At 44.4% G+C, this 24,049-nt stretch overlaps 1 protein-coding gene across 1 annotated transcript in view; it reads left to right on the plus strand.

Annotated features, from left to right (window-relative positions):
- Nucleotides 1–9,134: 9,134 nt before the first annotated feature.
- Nucleotides 9,135–24,049, plus strand: part of LOC144115584 (uncharacterized) — a 60,693-nt gene continuing 45,778 nt past the window's right edge. The window contains exons 1-4 of the mRNA XM_077650007.1: nt 9,135–9,365; nt 12,016–12,185; nt 16,511–16,605; nt 21,403–21,465. Of these exons, the coding sequence (XP_077506133.1) occupies nt 9,331–9,365; nt 12,016–12,185; nt 16,511–16,605; nt 21,403–21,465 (363 nt within the window). The 5' untranslated portion in view covers nt 9,135–9,330. The remainder of the gene's footprint in view (nt 9,366–12,015; nt 12,186–16,510; nt 16,606–21,402; nt 21,466–24,049) is intronic.

Consider the following 24,049-nt stretch of genomic DNA (forward strand, 5'->3'; position numbering starts at 1 on the left):
GTCCCGCGCTGACGCGAGGCGGCTGCGTGGACTGCTGCTCGCGAGGCTGTTTTCTCGGTGCAGCGAAACAGTACACCTACGGATGCATCGATCCCGCCCCGCGCTCAGAAACTTGGCCTCCAAAGGCGGCAGCCGTTTCGTCGCGGATTGTGAACGGATGATTGATTCACACACCACTACGTGTCGATGTTAGATAAGTAGCGAAAGGAAACCCGACTCCAATTTGAAAGAAAGAAAGAAAGGAAGAAAGAAGGAAAGAAAGAAAGAAAGAAAGAGAGAGAGAAAGAAAGAAAGAAAGAAAGAAAGAAAGAAAGAAAGAAAGAAAGAAAGAAAGAAAGAAAGAAAGAAAGAAAGAAAGAAAGAAAGAAAGAAAGAAAGAAAGAAAGAAGCGCACATTACTTCCGTCTCCATTGCATGACGTAGCCTTAGCCCGACGTAGACGTAGTCTTTATAGCACTGGAATGTCTGAAGCGCCCACCGAGAGGAGGAAATGAGCGAGGTGGCGCGCTGCGCCCGATTCGAGGCGAGGTTTGCTTTCAACGAGTATTGCTTCCGCGCCCGGCTGTATGCGCAATCTCTCCGAGTATTTCTTGGTTATTTTTTCTCATCTCGTTGTTTTATTTCTGTCTCCCGTCGGATGCGCTGTAGAGAAGATAAATCACCGCCTGTGCGTCTTACACAGCGCCACTGGATTTTATTTCCCCCGCTTGCTGTCGCAGCACGAAGCGCCCAGCGCAAGCGCAGCGAACAAACTCGAGTGATCCGGATTACAATAGCAAAAAAAGCCTGATGTATGTCCTCTCATTTTTTTTTTGTTTCCTGCGTCGCATAATGCGCGTATCCTCACTGGCCGCTGCAAGTGGGCAAACACCACGAGCAGCAGGAACTGCTGAAGAGCCGGCACAATTTCCTCGAGCACTGCCCTGCGGTGGTAGAGTGCTGACTTGTCCCGCTTTCAGTTTATGCTGCGCGTGCCCACTACCTACATTGACTGCCGCCTTTGCACGGATAGTGATGCGTGGCATATTATATTAACACAAAAGCTGGCCATGTGCACATGCGCTCTAATGCGGTGTTCTGGAACCCATCCGTGTTCGCTAACGACAATAGCTAATAAGCGCACTGCTCCACATTCAGTACTTAAAGTCTGACTCCACGAAAGGCGGTCTCTAGTTATTCAAGCGCAGGTGGAGAGGGAAATGGAGACAGAGAGAGAGAGAGAAAGCGGCTTGCGGCCTGTTTTACACATATAGCTTTATACAAAGGGGAGAAATCATTTTTAAAGGTTGTTGTTTCCTCATTTTATGACACAGACCTGAAACAAACGATCCCCACGCTCTGCCATCACTCTTAAAAAAACAATGGTTGTAAGAAGGAGCAAGTGCAGCAGTTACTAACTCTCACAGCATTTTACTACTTTTATTACTAAATATTTACTATTTCTTCTAGGTAGTTTAAAAGCGTGCTCGTTGTTGTTGTGTGTTGTTGCGCACAGCATTAGAGATGAGTGGCTTGCTCTGGACTGAGTCGCGATGTGAGGGCATGGGTTTCCTTTCTATTCCAGGGTTTGTATAGTGCTGCAGACCTTTTCTTTTTCTCCGTTTCAGGTTTTAGAAAACATGTTACTGGTTCTTATTAAAAATCACAGGAAAATTTTCGAAACGATAGAGAAGAAATTTTCCGACCATCACTGAAAGAATAAAAAATGCTTGCCTGCTTCGGATTCATGCAGTCGCTATACATTCTAACACGGGGATTTCAGATCTCTTGTCAATACTGGTGGGGGGTGGGGGGGAGTCCGATACCCTCGAGACCCCCTGCCTTTAAGCCCTGATCATATGTTGCTAATAAGAATTCAAAAGTTTTAACGTTAGTCAGGGACCTTTATGAACAAGGATTTATTTCTGTCCTGGTCACTATGGAATTCGGTTTTTACCACGCGCAGGTAAGGCTTCTACCATTGCTTATGCGTTATCACGTTAATATAGTCACGTTCAGGACTTGGAACGGCGAAAAGCTTCTCGGAAGATGTTTCACGAACACGATGTATAGGTGAACGCAGGGCAAAAGGAGGCGGGACGAAACACACGCGAGCGGAGAGGCGGTGAAATTCTGGCTAAACCTTCATTGAATGAGCGACGAAACTTACATGCCAACTGTACGGGTGCAGAATCGCGACCATGGTAAGGGACAGCGCACTGATTATTGAGACAAATGGATCGGTGAAAGGGGAAAAAAATACAATGTATACACAACACAGCAACAAGCATTAATACCGAGACGACGTCGAAAAAAAAAAAGATAAACGGCTGTTACACCTGCAACAGCAGAAAAAAAGTTAGAAATACGAGGCGAAACTAGCAATTATAATCAAATAAAACAACAAGCCACTGATCAGAAAAGTAGGCAGCGGGAAACAAGGTGATTACAAACATTTATCCGCAAACAAAGCTGCTTGGCTTTAAGTTTTGTTGGAATCCTAATTTTTCTTTTGCTTAATTGTATATGCTTGTTATTTTCTAACTCTCTTCCAGGTAAAAACGCAGTCTGATATCCATATGCAGATGTGTGTGCTTCGTAGTGTCTCTTCTGCGCCGCGTTTACTTGTTCAACAGAAACAGCCTAGCCCCCCAAAAATGTTGATCCACTTAGGCCTCTGATCTTACGCGCCTGCACTGCACTGTGGACAAGCCTTGCGATATGATACTGCCGGCACCATCGCTTTGGAAATGTGAAGCACGAGCCGTTTGCTGAAGCTCACGAATGTTAATGCACATGCGTTTGATGCAGACGAAGCCTATTTAATAGTGCATAAGCGGTCATGAGCACCGATCACAATCGCAGCGCGGTCCATCCAGTCTCGCGCTGTCCCCGAGCTGGTGACCCACGCTGTCGAAAAATAAATTCGCTTTCTCTGTTTGCGTTCTGTCCACTCAGTGATATCGAACACAGCATAGCCGCTTTCATCCCCCCGAGAAAGGGCAAAAGCATCAAAAGCAAGAAGCGTTTTCGCCTTCGCGTATACAACAAAACGGTAATGTGCCCGGCAGTGCTGCAATATTTTAATCCGGTTTTTAACGGGGAGTGCCCGCATTGTGTTTGCGCGTTATCGGACACGTGCCGCATGGTGTGGGCATGTCCCCCTAACCCTGCTTGCCCCCGTTTACCCTCACCTACTCGAGAGATCTGGGAGGCTGCCCTGCTCGGCAGCTCTACGTTATGCAACCAAAGAGCTCTCGTCGCTAGGGCCCGAGCTGCCGCAGAAGCCACAGTGGTCCCGGACTAGGGACCCCTCCTATTATTTGTAAGTGGCTGGCCCTTAAGGCCAGTTACCACTCTCTCTTGTAAACAATCATCAATAAATGTTTTTCACCACCACCACTGGTGGGCTTTACGCTTCCCGCTTCCTCTGCGGCTGAGATCACAGATGTGGCGCCGAAGATCTGTGGGTACACTCGAAACATAAATGTAGCCGCCGCACTGGCTCAGCGGTTATGGCGCTCGGCTGCTGACCCGAAAGACGCGGGTACGATCCCGGCCGCTGCGGTCGCATTTTGATGGAGGCGAAATGCTAGAGGTCCGTGTACTGTGCGATATCAGTGCGCGTTGAAGAACACCAGCTGGTCGAAATTATCCGGAGTCCTCCCCAGGCATCCCTCATAGCATGAGTCGCTTTGGGGCGGCAGACACCCTTAAAACAAACCTAGACATAAATGAGTAAAAAGAGACTAAACTGTCCTCTACAGCACACCTTTTTTTTTTTTAAGTGAGTGCGCTATAGGGCAGCTTACTCCCTGTTTACTTCCACATATAGGCCTACTAGAGCTCGTGTTCAGAGTGTAGCGCTGCTGCTTCACGGTGTTCCAGTCTACAGCGACTAGACGTGCAGGGTCCTTAGAGATACTGTTACGGACACTTTAGCATCATGCACGAAGGCCGAGGGCCCTGCTCTGCGTTTCTATGCGAAGCATGCTTCGCGCATTGGCGAAAAATAAAATAGCTTACAGTTTGAAATAATTTTTGATAAGCTCTCTACCGAGGTCCTCTGAAAGCATGACTGAAAGACTATTTTGCAGGTCACGAAATTTCACTCCAAGTTTTATATATGGACAGAACCAGCCACGAGAGGCGTTAGCGTCGACTAGGATCGAAGTCGAAGCTGCGTGGCGCCTCTCCCGAAAGGAATTCAAGTAAAGGAGCGGCTTCCCGCACACTAAAGTTATTTTATAGAGCAGGAAGCCGTCGCAGAACCTTGGCATATGGAGAGGAATTGCTGCTTAAGTGCACCAGGAAAACCTGAATAAGGCCTCTTAATTACTGCGACACCACGATTTTTTTTGTTCATTTTTTTGCGGTTCATTAAACAGTAAGAAACGTGTTCAACAGCACTGACCAGCAAGCGACTCGCTGGGGAGGAAGCAGTGTAAGGAGAACCTGCACCACGTATGTATATATCGCCATTGGCGTTAGGGTAGGCGAATAAATAGCAAGATAGTAAAAAAAATGCAGAAGCTGGCTGCGTTTCGTCATGACGGAATCCAAGTTTCCACTTCGAACTTGTGAGAGGCCGGTCTTTATAAGGCAGTGTTTCTGACCGGCTGCACAATACTGGCCTGTGTTACGTTACAACAGCATCGAAACGGCCCTAGCTGAATTGGAAATGTTAGGGTCACCGGAAAATATGCCCTCTCTGCGCTCCCCTTGTTCGGTCCCGCATGCTTGAGCTACAGAGATGTGTTTTGGAAGTGAAAACCGCGTTCCTGCTGGAGCGCGCAGCGGCACATTGCCTGCGCCGCTTCTGACGTACGTAGTTCGCGAAAATAAGCATTGCTATTTCCGACTCCCACCGCTGCAGATAAAACTTAGTGCTGAGCTGGTTGGTGACGTCTTCGAAAGTGAAGGTAGCGCTATTAGGAAGACCACGGGGCAAAAGGACGACACAACAAAGCAGAACTCTTCTTCACTCCGCAGTAGACGTTTAAATTATTGCATTTTGTTTTAAGGTGGACATATCCGTTTGGAAGAAGTAGATTTTCAGGCGAACGATATTGTACGGCACTTGCTACCAGTTCTGGCGAGCATGCCGCGTCCAATGCACAGATTTTTTTTTCAAGCAGAAATTTTTTTTTGAACTGTTATCCCATGAGCGAACAAAATCGGAATAGTCTCTATTTCGAGAGAGATATATGAGACTGTTATGAACCACCCGCTGCAGTGGCTCGATGGCTTTAGCGTTCGGCTGATAAGGCGAAGGCAGAGGGATCGAATCATGGTCGTGGCGGCCGCACTTTGATGGAGGCTAAATGCAAAAACGCCCGTGTGCTGTTCGACGTCAGGCGCATAAAATCCACAGGAAGTAGAAATTAATCCTGAACCATCCATTAAGGCGTTCCTCACAGCATATATATCATCGGAACGTTAAATTCCCGGCCCATGCCATACCATACCATACCATGCCATACCATACCACACAAGGTTGTTGTAAACGGGAGGGACTCAATGATTAGCAAGTTGAAGAATCGAGAAGCGAGGTTATGGGAGAGAGAAAGTACGTGAAAGGCACTCTAGTATGTTTTGGTGTCTGATACGTTGTTACTGGTTGCAAGAATGAAATAAACAAAGGCGTGAGAAAATGACAGAAAGCACACAAGACGGAAAGAAAGGAGCACCGACAATGGCAGCTTGCACTAAGCGGGGCCAGCTTGCGCAGCTTGGAAGCAAAAGATGCATTTTTATCGCAGGCAGTTTCATCAGTGCATTTCCATGTACTAAAACAACTTCGGGGGCGCCGTGCACGTAATGATATATCATTATAAGCTCATAAGCTCCAGATTAATTTCGACCACCTCGGGTTATTTAACGTGCACTGGGATCTAAGTACGGTTTTCAGTTTGCCTCCACTGAAATACAGCCGACGAGCTGACCAACCCATGAACTCGTTCTCAACAGCCGAACCCCACGGTGGCTCGCAGGCAATTTCTTAAACAAGGTTTCGCCCTGTATTTTTTTTAAATGCATTATAGCATTAGTATTGCCATCTTCGCAAAAAGTGACCGTCGATATTGGTGTCAGTTTGAAGCCTCGGGATCAGAGTGGTGAGAAGGAAAGGAAAGGAGCAGTGACTGTCCCCCTTCTGGGTGGACGCCTAAACTGCGCCATTAGGGAAGGGATAAAAGAGGGAATGACGTACGGAAGAGAAAATGAAAATCGGTTTTTAGCAAAGGAAAGGAACGATGGTGATCTCATTTCTCGGTGGAGACATCAAGCGCGCCGTGGAGAGGAGGGTACAGCTTTAACGCGCTGGCATTACTAGGTTCATAACGGTCAAAACCCGGTGTCGTTGGTGGTTTGTAGACCCGATGTAAGAGTGTGAAAAGCTCAAAACCACCACCGAGGAGGAAAATTAATGGCTAGGGATATCTGATCTGAGCTCCAATCGAACCTGGATATATCTAGCTCGAAAAAGATCGCGAAACAGTATGATACATCAGTACATAAAAATGGCAATAGATAAGCCTCTCTGTAGCCTAGAAGCAAGAATACTCTGCACCCACACTAGTGCATCGAAGCCGCAGCGGCCTGTTCTTTGCAACAATAGCCACTGCCCATCACAAAATGTTTACTCCTGCTACCAGTATGCCGTAATTACAATAATAATTCACATGAATTAAGGTGCAGTTGGTTTTTGCAACTTCTTCGTCAGCGAAACACGTCCGGTAAACGCCGCCGCTATATACCGGCTTTATAGTTAGGTTGGCTTCACCGCATGACAGCTCTGTGGCGTGGGTGCAAGAGATCGACGACCACCCTTCAAGCACACCCCACGTTACCTCGACACAAGGTGTCACAGCGCTAGCGCTGACAGCAGATGACCAAGGCCGCGCAGCCGACCCGTCTCGATCTGCGCGCGTATAGTGATCGAAGAGGGCCGTAAGGAAAAGCGCCATTGCAGGAGCGCGGATACTGCGCTACAATCAGGGTTCGATATATCCGGGCTCGACTAAATAATGAATTGTAAGATCAAAACTTTAATTGTCGTTGGAGTGAGGTAATTCAGTTCGTCAACATAAATCGGTCACACAATCGGAGTCGCAATGCAAATGCCCCTTGGCATTAATCACATTGCAATTGGTCGTCTGTTAATTACTTACTTTTTCTAAGTACCGCTAATCAGTTCGACCGTAATGAGTACATTACGGTTATGTTCTTGCCGTAGCACGCAGGCCGAGGCGTTCTGTTGGGAAGAGAGCTCGATCGGAGCAAACACCAGCTGCTTTCTCATATGAAAAAAAAAACAAAAAAATTGCTGGTGGTTTAGCTCTGGTTAACCCTGGTCGAAAGCGAAAAGCTGCATCTCCCTGGCTACGTTTGTGGTCGAGCGACTGGCGGTTTCCATAGATAGCCATACTGACACACACCCATTGGTAGGGATTTTTTTATTTGTTAAACATCTTGCTTTCTTCGAAACGACATTAAAGGCGCTCACACAAGACATATATTGTTGGACACCTCAACCGCGCCGTAAGGAAAGATATAGAGGGAGTGAGAGAAGAAAGGAACAGAGAGGTGCCGTAGTGGAGGGCTCCGGAATAATTTCGACCACGTGGGGATCTTTAACGTGCACTGACATCGTACAGCACACGGGCGCCTTGGCGTTTTTCCTCCATAAAAACGCAGCCTCCGCGGTCGGGTTCGAACCCGTCAACTCCGGATCATCTCGGCGGACACCTGAACCACTCCGTAAAGGAAGGGATAAAGAAGGGGGTGAAAGAAAAAAAGGAAGAAAGAGGCGCCGTAGTGGAGGGCACCGGAATAATTTCGACCACCTGTGAGACAGGCGTCATTTCCTTTCCTCAATTTCCTACCCTTTTTTAATTGGTTTTTGGGGAAAGGAAATGGCGCAGTATCTGTCTCATATATCGTTGGACACCTGAACCGCGCCGTAAGGGAAGGGATAAAGGAGGGAGTGAAAGAAGAAAGGAAGAAAGAGGTGCCGTAGTGGAGGGCTCCGGAATAATTTCGACCACGTGGGGATCTTTAAAGTGCATTGACATCGCACAGCACACGGGCGCCTTAGCGTTTTGCCTCCATCAAAACGCAGCCGCCGCCGCAGACAGCGCGATGCGGTTTTCCACCGAGATGTGTGAGACGGGCTTAATTTCCTTTCCTTAAAATCAATTTTCATTTCATTTTTCTTCCCTTACGGGCGCGGTTCGGGTGTTAACAGAGATATGCGAGACAGGCGTCACCCCCGCCGCGGTGGCTCAGTGGTTAGGGCGCTCGACTACTGATCCGGAGTTCCCGGGTTCGAACCCGACCGCGGCGGCTGCGTTTTTATGGAGGAAAAACGCTAAGGCGCCCGTGTGCTGTGCGATGTCAGTGCACGTTAAAGATCCCCAGGTGGTCGAAATTATTTCGGAGCCCTCCACTACGGCACCTCTTCCTTTCTCCTTTCACTCCCTCCTTCATCCCTTCCCTTACGGCGCGGTTCAGGTGTCCAACGATATATGAGACAGATACTGCGCCATTTCCTTTCCCCCAAAACCAATTATTATTATTATTATTAGACAGGCGTCATTTCTCATGGTTTGACCTCTACCTACATTCAAGGTGAAACTTGCGGCCACACTGACCTCTACTTACATTCAAAGTCAAACTTGCGGCCCGCTGACGGCTCGAAAAGCTGGCGTAGTGAAGCTTTTCGCTTCAATACAAAACAGAGCGGTTGCCATCGGCTGCGGCAGAGCTTTGGCGACCCGCCGCGGTGGCTCAATGGTTAGGGCGGCTGGCTACTGATCCGGAGTTCCCGTGTTTGAACCCGACCGCGCGACTGCGTTTTGATGGAGGCGAAACCCTAAGGCGTCCGTTGGCTTTGTGATGTCAGTGCGCGTTAAAGATCTCCTGGTGGTCGAAATTATTCCGGATTCCTTCACAACGGCATCCCTTTCTGGCTTTCTTCTTGCACTCCATCGTTTATCCCTTCCCTTGCGGTGCGGTTGAGATGTCGCGAAAATGCGAGACAGATACTGCGCCATTTCTTATTTTCAGAGCTTTAGTGCTTTTGCAACGTTTAGAGGATTGAACTAGCAACAATGCCTTAGCGACGGTAGGCAACACTGCGATTCGCGTCATATGATTTGTTTTTTGCTTCAGCGCGGACGTCATAGCGTTCATCGCGTATTGCCGAGGAATCTGAGCTGGAGGTTGATAACTGCGTGCGCCGCTCCCACGGTGCGGTATCTGTTGTTCTTTCGATAGCACCGAGCTTGTCACAAGAGCCCCACATGCCACTACGGACGCCACGACTGTTATGAGTGGATCGCAAAGGCCATGAGTCTTGAGGATCCATTTTTTGTCGTTAAAGAGTAAGTTCCCTGTATGCTCACTACCTCTAACATTTTGCCGATTGAATTTGATGTGACTTTCATGTTTCATGTATTATGAAGAGAGGTTAGCCGGCCAGCTGTATTTCGATCACATTTATTTTTGATTTCTAGCCACCTTGCGTGTGAACCGGACGATTAGGATTGGGAAGTAATCCGACAGCAAATTTTCGGTGCAAAGGAATTCCGTTCCGTACATCTGCTGCGCAGGCTGTTTTATGTTTCTTGTCGTCTAGCGATGCTTTATTCTTGATTCATCGCGGAGCGCTGCAGCTGCTATGATTCGCATTGTGTGCCGCGAGCAAGGATGTCTCAGTACGTGATATGGACTCGAGAAAGCAAAAAATCAAAAGCAGGAAGCATTTGATTTCAGCACTGAAAATTGTCTGCTACAGGTCTGAACTTTCAGTGCCGCTATTTTTGCGGGTAGGGAGGCCTGTTCACTGCCATGTTTCAACGTGGAAATAAGCTAGGAGGAGTCTATACTGTTATCGTTCAGCTTTTGTTTTCGAGCACCTGTGTTTCAAGAAGGTGCGATAACTGGGAAAGGCCCACAAAGGCATTCTATGGGGCGTGAGATTAGGCAGCGCTTGTCCCCACTGCTGTAACCGTGCGCCCTGCTTTCGTCAGGCGTTGTCCGACTTTTGCTTGTTGGACGAATACAAATGCCACTTGAAGGTTTGAATGTTTGTCTAATAGAGGAAACTAAACATTTGTTGCAGCTGGCCACTTGTGTATGGTGAACTAGTATTGTTAGCGTTACTTAAGTGGCTTTCATTAGCAATATGGATAAGATAGTTAACGTAGCCGAAGAGTTCTACACAGACCTGTACAGTAGCCAATGTAATCAGAACGCTAATGAGAAAGACAGCAGTGCACAGCAATGCGTCATCCCGCCAGTAACGAAAGATGAAGTAAAGAAAGCCTTAGAAGCAATGAAAAGGGGAAAAACAGCTGGGGAGGATCAGGTAACAGCAGATCTGTTGAAGGATGGAGGGGACATCGTGCTAGAAAAACTAGCCACCCTGTATACGCAATGCCTTATGACCTCGACTGTACCAGAAGCTTGGAAGAATGCAAACATTATCTTAATTCATAAGAAGGGAGACGCCAAGGACTTGAAAAATTACAGGCCGATCAGCTTACTGTCCGTTGCCTACAAAGTATTTACTAAGGTAATCGCTAATAGAGTCAGGGCAACGTTAGACTTTAATCAACCAAATGATCAGGCAGGCTTTCGTAAAGGATATTCTACAATAGATCATATTCACACCATCAATCAGGTGATAGAGAAATGCGCAGAATATAACCAACCTCTATATATAGCTTTCATTGATTACGAGAAAGCATTCGACTCAGTGGAAACCTCAGCAGTCATACAGGCATTGCGTAATCAGGGGGTAGAAGAGCCTTATGTCAAAATACTGGAAGATATATATAGCAACTGCACAGCTACTATAGTCCTCCATAAAGTCAGCAATAAAATTCCAATAAGGAAGGGCGTCAGGCAAGGAGACACGATCTCGCCAATGCTGTTCACCGCATGTTTGCAGGAGGTATTTCGAGGCCTGAATTGGGAACAGTTGGGAATAAGAATAAATGGAGAATACCTAAATAATCTGAGATTTGCTGATGACATTGCCTTGCTGAGTCACTCAGGAGGTGAACTGCAAATCATGATCAACGAGTTAGACAGGCAGAGCAGATCGTTGGGTCTAAAAATTAACATGCAGAAAACCAAGGTAATGTTCAACAGCCTAGCAAGGGAACAACAGTTCACAATTGGCAGCGAGAGCCTAGAAATTGTGCCAGAATACGTCTACTTAGGGCAGGTAGTGACAGCTGATCCGGATCATGAGAGGGAGATAACTAGAAGGATAAGAATGGGGTGGAGCGCATATGGCAAATTCTCGCAGATCATGAGTGGCAGTTTACCAATTTCCCTCAAGAGGAAAGTGTACAACAGCATAATCTTACCGGTACTCACCTATGGGGCAGAAACGTGGAGGCTAACGAAAAGAGTTCAGCTTAAGTTAAGGACAACGCAGCGAGCCATGGAAAGAAGAATGATAGGTGTAACGTTAAGAGATCGGAAGCGGGCAGAGTGGGTGAGGGAACAAACACGGGTTAATGACATCCTAGTCGAAATCAAGAGAAAGAAATGGGCTTGGGCAGGGCATGTAATGCGAAGGCAAGATAACCGCTGGTCTTTAAGGGTAACGGAGTGGGTTCCAAGAGAAAGTAAACGTAGCAGGGGGCGGCAGAAGGTTAGATGGGCGGATGAGATTAAGAAGTTTGCAGGCAAAGGGTGGATGCAGCTGGCAAAGGATAGGGTTAATTGGAGAGACATGGGAGAGGCCTTTGCCCTGCAGTGGGTGTAGTAGGGCTGATGATGATGATGAAGTGGCTTTCAGGCTGAGGATAGTTTTACTGCTATTTTGATTGACTTTTGTAAGTATATCGATGTAGGAGCTATACATGTGTCACCTTACTACCCTCTCATGCTTGATTCCTGAAGTGTATGTATGACTATATTTTCAGTTTTTGTTTTTTTAGGCAACAGCAAAATGCATTGCAAATCTTAAGTGTGGTTGGGGTACTTGCTCTGATGCATGTTACACCTTGTCTTCAGTGAAATCGTCAAGGCCATAGCCAACAACAAAACACTGTTTGAGAGGTGGAACCAATACCAAGACCCATCGAGCTTACCAAGTAAAGAAGATATTGACTGGACCACAAGTGAGCTCCGGAAAGGACTACGCAGCATAGAATGGGACCTAGAAGATCTTGAGGAGACTGTTGGTATCCTTTTATTTTATTATGGCATTCCTCATGATGTGCTAAAGCAAAGTAGTCATTTAGGTTACTGTTGGCTTCCCTTATTTGTGTGTTGTTCATGTTTTGTGTACACATGCCTGTATTAAAGTATTGTGTATGTTTATGGCATGTGCTTTTATTTTAATGTAATGCTTAAAAGCTGAAAAAGCATTGTCAGGTGGGCTGAGTTTGCATATATTAGTCATAGATTGCATGGCTCATGCCAGGCATGTTTTGCAAATTTGTTGTGATGCACTTATTTATGCTAGTTACAAAATTTGTAATCTCTGCAGGCCAGAAGGTACACCCGAATTGTGAGGCATGATGTAGCATTGGGATCTGAATTGATATTGGCTATCTGGGGCTCTTTAAGGTGCACCAAAATCTTGTTACCAGGTGGCTTTGCGTTCTGCTTTTATTGTAGCATGGCTTCCATTGCCAGGATGAAACCTGTAATAAGAGCTTTGCTTTAGAGCACCTTAGTTGCCGAAGTGGGTTTTGTTCCCACAACTGAAACATAGCTCCAAACATAGGCTGCCTTGTTCTGCACTGATTTTTATGGCATTGCTTGGTATGCTTATTTTATTAGTGATGTTGATGTAGATTTTCCTGTAACTTGTCATAGTTGGTAGGAAGTTGTAGGAATTGTCAATGAATAATTGCATATTCTGGAGCATTCAGTGCTGCAGTGTCTTAATTTTATTATTTACAAATACTGCCAATTTTTTAACATGTGCTTGCAAGAAGGGCTTTACAGTAAATAGCTCTTGACAATGCAGCACCAATAGTGCCAGTTTGGGTTTTGTTATGAGCTCTTTGTGAGAGGTGCAGAAAGGGTGCAATGCATTGCATGTATTTGTCTCAGCCACTTATTAGCATTGCAACATACATGACTGAGCATTTCCTGGGAGTGGCAAGTTCACATTTCTGTGACATGTTATTTGAGATGTTAAATCTGTCAAAATGAACTGTTTGAATATCTCGCTTTCTTCAAAACTTACAGGCAATAATGCCAATCATGGAGTCATTATTATGAGCAGTCAGATTAGCTATCTTCTTAAGTCATATAATGTGCCGACTTTTATTTTAAAATTACTGCAAGTTAAAAGTTGCTAAATTAGTTTTAAAACAATTTGTGAGCATCTGATTATGCTGTCAACTTTTAAAATATGGCACCAAGAAAATAGCATGAAATTGTGAGAAGTTTCTCAGTCTTCAATTTTAATGCATGATCCCTTGGAAATTACCATTGCAACTAATAGGATGAAACATATAGGCACTGTTGTCTTCACTTCTGTTTTGTCATGTCTTCTACGCTCTTCCAGCCCTGATATGTACCATGGTTCCCTGTGTTTCTATGTAATATTGTTATTGATCACTTGACGCTGGCAAATTCTTTTTGCAATTTCCACTGGTGGCAACACTGTTAACTGCTCATTAAGTTTAAGTAGGTGAGCAGTAGCATTAATTGTGAGTATTCAAGCAGTTTTGTTGATTTCATACTTGATTCTAATGACAAGATTACGGCTGAATGATGCGAAGAAAGAATGCTTATAATTGTTTATGGCACTTTTTGCTTTGCAAAGGTGCACTAATACCTTGCAGCATTCTGAAAGCTGATGCTGGTATTGGCTAGTTTGGAGCATGGTATATGATGCCGCTTGCAGTTCAGAACAGCTGTTGAATGACTGGTGCAGGGGGAACTGGTCTATTATTGGGCAGTGGTGCAATATTCAGAAGTGAATGCCAATGACAAGTTGTTTCTTTGGTCATTTAGCTTTGTTTGCTCTGTCCATAATTAATTACCACAGGCTCTACCTTTCTGAACTCTTCATGGTCTAAGTCAGACGGAGTATGGTCATTTGTCTGTTGGGGAGGCTAAAGTTGATTGCTCGTTTATTCTCGGTTATTTACCCACCGTGATGACTCGGTTGCTTTGGCATTCAGATCCTGATCCCAAGGTCTCTGGATTGAACCCTGCCCCAGTGGTCGCACTTTAATGGAGGCGAAATGCAACACGCCTATGTGCTGTGTGATGTCAGCGCACATTAAAGAACGCCATGTGGTCTGAAATGAGTCCAGAGCCCTCCGGTACGGTGTCCCTCATAGCATACATGTGTCACTTCGTGACATTAAACCCTGCATACTAATACCAACTGCCATATACACTTGACTAAGGGCTGCGCTCGTGCGTGGGCTGCTCCCCCAACTTGGGAGCCAATAATTTGAAAATATGAATGGCAAAGAGCTGCTGCATTTCACATGTATACATTTCCTTGTGTGGCAGCCAAGGAGGTGTTAAATGACAAGAGCTGCCCACTGATATCATTGTCATCTAGCATGCACTGCCGTGCAGGTTTGTGCTATTTAAAGCAAAATTCAGGCACCTGTACTCAGGAGTGGATGGTAACGGTCAACCTAGAAGTGATGCTGACTGAGTCTCTAAGAAAAGCACCACTTAAGCTCGTCTGCACATGGATTTTGAATGCGTAAATTTATGGAGTGTGATGTGCATGGACATAGTTGTTAAATGTTATAAGTGGATGTAATTGATGTAACCGACCATGACTTCATTTACATGAAGGTTGAAGAGCTGTGTCTGTGCAGTGGAGACAGCAATAACAAAGAAGAAACTTAAAGGTATCTGCAGCTAGGTGCCAGATATAGTATCAGACTATATGGTACAATAAAGTAGTTTTCTTGGAATAAAGTTGCAAAATTGAACTGAAATGTGTCGCTTTTGTGCAAGGCGCACAGCTCGCCCAAATCGCGAAGGATGAACATGAGAGAAAGCACACAGGATAGTGCTGGTTCTGGATTTCTCCTGCTTTCTTGCTTGTGCTTTTTGCTTTCCTTCATTCATGTGCAGATTTTCCTGCTTCTTGATTTTATGCAAGCAGCCCATGGTTTAGGTGTTCGGGAGCACTAGATGCTTTGTATGCCTTTGCAATGCATGCAGTGTGTGAGCTCACTGGAAGGGCTGTAGAGAACTCCGAAGTGGCTGGGGCTAGTTGGCGATGACCGTCATGCATCTGCTGTTCTTCCTTCAACTGAGTATTCTGAGCATTGGTGTGTTGTGCTCACTTTGTATTGCAAGCTGCACTTCCTAGTGCAACCCCACTGTGTGAAAGAGTCATGCTTTACCAAAGAGCTGCGTTCTGCATGCCATTTTCACATCAGTTGGCATACTAATGAGCTAGGTGTCAATAATTATTTAAATATTTGCTAAAGCAAGATCATGACATGGAAGTACAGTGGTGCCTCATTAAAATGGACATGGTGTCTGACTAAAATTTGCTGTAAGACAAGAGGAACGAATTATTTATTAGGAAAAAAATTTGTCATTAAGTCTGCTTCTTTGCACAGCTGTATTCAATGAAGTTAAAAATTGGGCAAAATCCTGAGAACTTGAAGTCCATTATCCTGGTTACCTTTATTTTTAAAAAATGCACTTTGAAGCACCTTGCTGGCCATGACACATGTGACGGAGTCTCTGTTACTAAGACTGTGTACTACTTACAAATGACTAGCACATATCTCTTCCCAGACAGACTGGAGGTGTTGGATGCATTGAAGTAGCAGAAGGTGATGAATGACCTCTCTTCACCGGCGTTCATACAATACCTCAGCAAATGAAAAGGGTTTTTGACTGGGCAGATGAAGGGTAAAGAATGAACTCACAAAAAAAAAGCCACCACTAAGGCTTTTCAGCTCTTACCTGTCTTGGCACTTGTTCATTGCAAAAAAAAAACAAAAAAAACAGGAAAAGAAATATCTGATTGAGAAGTCGAGGTCTTGTTCACATAGCCGTCGGTATTAGCACTACAAAAATACATAGGCCTCTGTATGCACTGTGCGTTCTCACCGTGCCGATTTTCTATACGGTAAAAAAAGCTTCAATATCAACAAGGCGCAAGTGTATTGAAAAAGTTACATGTCCAGAAAAATTTCAGGTCATCTGTATTATTGGGGCACGATTGTATATGGTTCTTGATACCAAATCTTTTTCAGCTAGTGGGTGGAATGTAGGGCAGTGTTTTTCTGCTCATGACGTCAGTGGGGGCAGTTACTTCTGTATGTGTAAATGTGGTTATTTTTATTTTCCTGTAGTTTTTCACAGTACTTCAGGCATATTGTGTTAGGTAGCATGGACACACAGCTGCTTCAGCATTGCTGCTACAGTCAGTCTGTTAAAAGAAGATTCAGGGCTGGCAGCTGCTGCACAATAAAAAAACAGTGAGGATTTGAAGCTGGGTGCTCACTTTTTTTTTCTACCTTTTGCCATACATCCTTAACTGCTGTGCTTCCAGCTATTGTTGAAAAAAATCCAAAGAAGTTCAAGATTGATGAAAAGGAAATCAAAAGCCGGAAAGCATTCATTGAGCAATCCAGGAATGAAGTAAAGGTTGGTTGTGCAGTTCTGTTTCATTGATCATGACACCTTTTCTGCATGCACGGATCCAGGAATCTGGATGGATCCAACGTTGGATCCATGTTGATTCCAGGTATCTGGCAACCCAGCTTGGTATGATGCATGGTTAAACCAACAAGCTGTAAACAAAATTACATAGTATTTACGAACGTTCATTTCTGAAATCCTGCTTTCTTTTGTGAGAAGGTTAACCTAGAAGTTCCACATTCCACAATAGACCTAAGTGCTTTTCTCTGTACATCTTTACCCTTAAAAACGACACAGTAGTACTGGGCAGTGGAAGTGAAAATGCCGAAAATAATACCTTTAACAGCTGTGTGGTGGCATGGAGTTTTGATGCAGCGTTTCAGTTTTGCTTTATGCATTTATTCCTGCTGTCGTTATCAATTGCAGATTGCATGTAAAGGCCTTACATTATCATGACATTTTGTAATCTGCTTGAGATTAGATTCATATTGCCCTCTTGAGCAGTGTAGCAAAGCGCATGGCACTCTTTGAATGCACAGTTATGAAAGTGAGTCATTTTGTAGGCAGTCACGTGAAATGCACTTGTTAAGGGCATTTTTAAATGCACTGGAGGAATGCACTCTGCTAAAGTGTGCACTTGTAATGGGGCAGAGAGAAGTTACGTATAAGAGACCCCCCTCACCCTTTTTTGGTAAAATGTAATTTTTTTTTTCATATCGAAAAGAAGAATTTCTATGAAAATTAGCCAATCTCTCCCTGCAATGTCACCTTCCTGAAAATGCAGTAATCAAGTACCAGAGTTGCAAATGTCAGTGGAAATCTGATGCTGTACCAAAACCATTTCAGGACGCCCTTGTGATTGCGAACTTCTGTTCACATTCAGAACTCTAAGCATGGCTTCTCATCTCTTTAAGCTTGATCGGCAAATGTTAGTAGTGAGCTTAGCGCACATACCAGTGTCGCAGGTAACTTTGGCCAAAGATTAAAAATATACCAGGGCACAATAGGTGAATGCAACTTCTACCATTTTGTTGACTACTGTATATGGCGAGTGTTTTAATATTTTGTTCAGATGAGTAATGAAATAAATTGGCAAAACTAACTTTTTAGCTATTGCTTTTCAGTCGAAAATTTCAGTACTGAATTGTGGAGTATCCTAGAAATACCTCTATTTCATCAGCTTTTATTTTTATATATGCTTCAGATCAGTTTTTTTTTTACATTGAAAAGGAAGCCCATCAAATAAGGGAAAAAAAACCGACGGGACATTCGGCTTGTGTGCCATTATACCAGTGCTTTCAAACGTGGAAGCCATCAGCTTAGCTGCGCATAGTGGTGCTACGAATAAAACAAAAGCAACGACAGTGCTTTGCAAAATTGAAAGTGACACCTGCTACCTACCTGGCGGTGTTCGTGCCGAAAACAGCAGGTGCAGTGGTTTGTGGTACCAATATGTGGGCCAATATACTAGGTAGTGTTCCTAGCCATTGGCCGGGCATCTCTCCTGTTGGAATTGCATGGAAATCACCAACTTCTTTAGCAAAGCATGACCTCTAGATGTAAATATGCCAGATGCGAAATGCTGGCCGATGGCTAGGAATGTGGCTTAGTGCTTCGGCCGCTAACGTAAAGCACCGCTAAGTAAACCACCGTGCCGGCTATTTTTCACACTGAACACGGCCAGGTTGCGGCTTTTACTTTCAATTTGGCCACCAGTGCTCACGTCAGTTTTTGCCCTGTCATATTTGCAGCACCATCTCACACGGCTACATTCACGAGTCCCACGTTTGAGAGCACTCTGGTGGCACTTTGCAAGCAGATTGCCGCATGCTTTTTTTCTTTTCTTCATATTTCGAGGACTTTCTCTTGGACGTGGAAAAAAACTAATCTAAAGAAGCGCATATCAAAATAAAAACTGATAAATTGGAGGTTTTCTGGGGATCCTCTACAATTTGGCATTAGAAATTTTGCCTCCCGGGATCTTAATATCTTAAAAGTTAATTTTTTTCAATTTATTAAATTGCTCAATTCAACAAAATTTAAATATATGTACTCTGACTTATTATTATATATAATGGTCAACAACATGGCTGAAGTTGCGTCCACCTATTGCACTGCGTTATATTTCTAGACCTTAGCTTAAGTTAGCTGGAATACCTGGGATATTGGCCCAATGTTATCTTGGCTTAATTGTGCCACACACTACTATGCACTAGACAGAGGCTGCCTTGTTGCTGTTGTGCATTCCGTGTTGCATTTGTAATGCAAGAATGTTCTCTGAGTTTACTGTGCAAAGGCCTGGCAGGTTTAGTATGTATGTGGCAGTGCTTCGAATGCAGATGGTAATATACGACATGTCAGGAAGAACTGAGAAAAAAACGCACATAGATGCTCTAGAAGGGGTGAGTGTTTCTTTTTAACTGCTTTGGTTGGTGAAATTAAAGATACCTTAGTGTTGAAATGTTCCAATGAAAACTTGATTTCTTTCTAGCCAGCAGCTCAAAAGAAAGAACACTAAATTTTTGCTCCCAAAATTTTAAATATCTTGAACCTAAAGAGCCCAACTTGTGCATGCACTTGACAGTCCCTAAGTGTGGTATGTGCAAGTCTGCAGTTTTCGTGCCTTGTAATCGTATTGTGGCTTTTTGTGCAGCTCTGAAATCTCCGATGATCTTTGTGTGGGTGGTTTGTTGGGCGACAGGTTTAGGTTTAATCTGATCACATCATAAAGGCCCTGTTCACATTTTTGGCTTGTGATAGTTCTGGTGAATTATTTTTTTTAATGGTTGTGTGCTCAATTTTTCCTTTGTTCAGGCAGCAATGGTAACTAATCTGAGGCTTTGGCACGTGTTGTTCCGTAGCGCTTTGTATCTACCGTAAAAACCAGGATATAGGTCGGACTTTTTTCGAAAAACCATGGTGGAAAGTTGACCCCTGTCTTATATACTGGTCATTTGCGGAAGAACTACGGAAGTCTTGCAACAATGGGCAGCTGAACTCAACAGTGTGCCTCTATCACCATCGCCATCAGCAGCAGTGCCGCCATTTTGCGTTTCCTTAGTTGCAAAGCTGTTTTGGTTAAAGGCTGCTTTTTCACATTTTGTTTCAAAATGAGCGGAAGCTGACGGTAATTCACCGTCGCCTTCAAGAAAAACGCGATTGAGTATGCAGAAGCTCATGGCAACCTGGCGGCACAGCGCGAATTCGGTGTATCCGAAAAGAGCATTCAGTACTAGCGGAGGGAGAAGCTGCGTATTACAACTTGCAGCAACCAGAAAAAAACATCAATTTGTGGGCGGACCGCAGCGTGTCCAGAATTGGAAGGAAAGGTCGTGCTGCATGCAAGATGGCTGCCTGTGACTGCTGAATGCATCCGCGTGAAAGCGGTAGAGATGCGGACCGCAGCGTATCCAGAATTGGAAGGGCTTTGCTCTACGGCGCTGTACTTCTGTGTGCCAAAAACAAACACGCGGGTCGATGGGCGTGCGATACTGTTAAAAAATTGGTTGGTTGTACATACGGGCAGCATTTAAATGAAAATAATTTAATAAATACTGTCACCATTGTGCAACCTGTTGAGTCGCACTTGTTTCAAGGTAAGGGTGTCTTTCGGTACTTTTTTCATTGAAAAAGATTTTTGTTCATTTTTAGAATTGGTTAGTTGGGGGGTCAACCTATATTCGGGTTTTTACGGTAACTCGGTGAAGTTCAGACAAATCAAACATTGGTGGAACCAGTATGACTTGCTAGTTTGTTTTGAATTGTAGCCAGAGCCAGTGGCTAATGCATGTGTGTCTTGGAATTAGCCAGAGGCTTCTTGCACAGCTCTGCTGTCTCATGAAAGCACTTGCAGGTTTTGAGATGCACATACTCTTCGCTTCTGTGGTGGGCGAAGAGGGTCAGAAGCAAGCCGAGCTGTCACTTTGATCCTCATTTGGTTTGCAAAGGAAATTCTTTTCTATTCCTTCAGTCTCATTTCTTTTTTGTGTCTGCGTGCATGTGCAAGAGAGGGATAGCCACATGCATCGTTAGAAAGGCAAGCTTAACATACTTTTATGCGTGGTCAGGTAGGCAATATGAAGTGACTGCTACATAGAGTGCATTTTACTGTGATTTTAAGGGAATATATTGGCATATTTATAATGCAAACTGGAAACTGTGGGATGCCAAATAAAGGTTACTAAATACTGAGCCTGTCGACACTAAACCTGGGCACAGGCTCTTGTGTGTTGTGGACTTGTTCTACCAGTTGCCTTGAAAGCAGGAGAGTTGCATCTTTTGCTGAGCTCGTATGTGCAGAAAATCGTGAAGCTATTTGTTTGGCAGGTTATTTGAGAATGAGGTGAAAGCTTCCATTGGAATTATTTGTTCAATGATGCATTAGTTAACAGTTCTATAATCTGAGGCAGTTTTTGGCTGCAAGCAGCTGGCTTTTGCTTTAGGGGGTGGTGCCATGCTTTCTCCAAGCGTAAGCCACTTAGCATGCCTTGCAAAGAATATAGTCTCTGCCCCCACACAATACCTATGCCGAAATTACAGCTGAAATATCTGAAGTTACTGCTTTGGGGGCCAAACGATGCTGTTAGCTTTCATGGTTCTGACCTCGCCATGCAAGTTACAGCAAGTCTTGTGCTTATTGTGGTACGCAGATGACTGTGTATGAAGCTTGTATCCTGCTTTGTGCATCGTTTGCCATTAAAAAGTAATGCAGAAATAAAACTTAAACTAAAAATTAAGCATTGCAATTAAGTTAAGAATTTATTATTTGAGATTGGAGCTCACCTGTTATTTTCATTTGTGCAGTGTATGAAAGAAGCAATCCTTGAAAGCAAGGCAAAAAATAAGAGGATGAGACCATCCAGTATGGTAAGAAACCTTTCTTATCACTTCGCGTTTGCATCCTGCAAAGGCTTTTATGATGTTGTGTGCCTTAACAAGCCATGTAATAACTTTTTCTTTCACCTCATTTTGCTTATTGTACATATGGAGAGTTAGGGGAGGAGTTGCTTGGAGCAGCTTGATGTATCCAGCGCCATGAGTGAGCAAAAGCAGTAGATATTCTGTGGGGTTGGTTTGAGTCGTTCCCCCTCCTTTTTTCTTTTTTTTTTCTCGATATTCACTCAGCATTTTGTGCAGCATGGCCGACAGCCTTAATAAAGGGGTTGTGAAGAAGCTTTGACACCATGAGTGAACAAGTTCGAATTGTGATCTGCACATGACCATTTTCATTGGAATGAAGTTTTACAGCTCTGTGCTTTGCAGGAAATTGAACTGTTTTCGTAAAATATTGTGGGCTCATTTGGTGTTTATTTTCCTTTCTGCTGCCTGTAACAACATGGATTTGCTGCGATACAATTCTTGAAAGTGCTCTGTTACTGGCTGTGAGGGACTGAGAAAGCTATTTATTCCTATGAGTACCGTATTTTCTGGTGTTTAAGTCGTGCTTTTCTTTCTGAATTTTTCGTCGTGTGTGTCTTATTCAGTGTTGCAGCTTATATATGACAAAAATGACGCACCACTGCGCAATTTCTTTTGCTGCGCCCAGTAACTATGTTTTAAAGAAAATCAATGCGTGAAAGAGAAAAAAATGAAGTTACTTTTTAAATGTTGTCTTGTGAATAGAATTGCATAATCTCACAACCAAATTGATTGTGGCGGTGCACTCTGCATGCTGTCGCCATCGCATCAAGTTTAGCTGGTCCAGCCATATTCTTGATTGACAGTTACGATTTCAGCTGCGTATCCGTTTGGCTATGGTTTGGCTTAGTGCACATAGTGTGTTCTTGCTCAACGTGACACCACTTGCGAGGCGAAGGAGCTATGATTCAAAATTCAGATTGCATGCCATTGAATATGTACTGGAGATTGGGAACCAGGCAGCAAGTAGACAGTTCAATGTGAGTGAAAAAATTATCTGGAACTTGTGCAAAGCCACAAAAGCACTCCAGTCGATGAAGCCAACAAAAAAGGCAGGCCACAGAAAGATGGTATGGTGGTCAGAGCTTGTGAGTCATCTATGCTCAGCAGCTGCCACAACTGAGTATTTTCGTCTTCTATCTGACATAGAGATCCTCACCGGGTTTTTATAGTGCTTGCTGAATGGTGCGATTTATAGACCGGAAAACATGGTACGTACGGAATAAAACATTGGCTGCTGATAGTGTAGGTTTGCTGCAAAGTAGAACAAAAAAACAGTGAGGTGCTACCATGACATGGTGCTTCAATACAGCCTGAAACCACTCAAATGCCTGCAGAAGCAAAGTGTGTGGGCAAGGGTGACTGTCAGGGAAGGGGCCACGGCAGTGAGCAGGAAACAAAGTTAACTTCCTCAAAGGTCTGTGAGTAATGACTTAATTTGTTAAAAAATTCAGGTATGGGAATTCATTTTACAGTGCAGTAGAACAGCCAGGCAACAAATTTAAGAACTTGATGTTGTGCATAGGCCTGCCAGTACATCTGTCACACAGGTGCTCTCAATTCTGCTTGAGGCGATGCAGGTTGATCAGATATTGCGTGGTGTGCATTGCTACAAAGACATTTTCTAGCATGCTCAGCTCTTATCTATAATAAGGGATTAATTACTCATTGGCATACACCCAAGCACAGCCATACGGCTACAAGGAAAGCTTTACAGCTTCCTCAGAAACTTTGTAGTTAAAGAAAAATTCGTCCTGGTCGGGGTTTGAACCCGGGACCAGCGCTTTACCAGAGCAGTCGCTCTACTAACTGAGCTAGCCGGGACGGCAAGCTTATGGTAGGGCGAGAGCGAATCGATCAAAAACTCGAAGCGGGAACAGTGTTGGTCAAACATTGGGTGGATGCCACCCAACATTTGGCTTGGGTGGATGCCAGTGAGTAATCACTCCCTTATTACAAATCTACTCCACCTTGGTGGTTCCCCTAAACATTTTACCAACTCTTATCTGTGGAACACCTTAGCAGTAATTGATGGAAACAGTCTGTGTGGTGCTGTGTTGCACTGCTTGCATAGTTAGTGCGTGGAAAGCCATGAAAGTGGGGTCGTTGCCGGTGCGTACTCATGTGCAGTTCAAAATGGCTAACATGGGAGCAGCAATTACAGCAATATGATGAGGTGTGACATGGCAGGAAAATGCTGTTGCGAGCAGTATCCCTGTTGCTGAGGGAGCCACTTCCATGTTGGCAATGCTACTAGGGTAGCAGACATGACACCAGGTCGACAGCAAGGTGTACTGTTCATTGTTGCCATTCAGCGCTTCAGTGCTCTGAAAAAGTGAACAGCCTTTTATAATGGAAGTTGCTACATAGAGTCACTGATAAATGAGCAAGCTAATGCTGTGACCAACTTTGCATCAACTGTTTAAATGCAGCATTATATTATGGATTGAGCAGCCATGCACTGTACAATAAGCATTGGTGAACAGGATGTTGGTTGTATTTCTTAGTTTTCCTGTAATGTATAGATACAGAA

The sequence above is a fragment of the Amblyomma americanum genome, chromosome 1 (assembly GCF_052857255.1).
Source record: "Amblyomma americanum isolate KBUSLIRL-KWMA chromosome 1, ASM5285725v1, whole genome shotgun sequence".
Classification (NCBI taxonomy): Eukaryota; Metazoa; Arthropoda; class Arachnida; order Ixodida; family Ixodidae; genus Amblyomma; species Amblyomma americanum.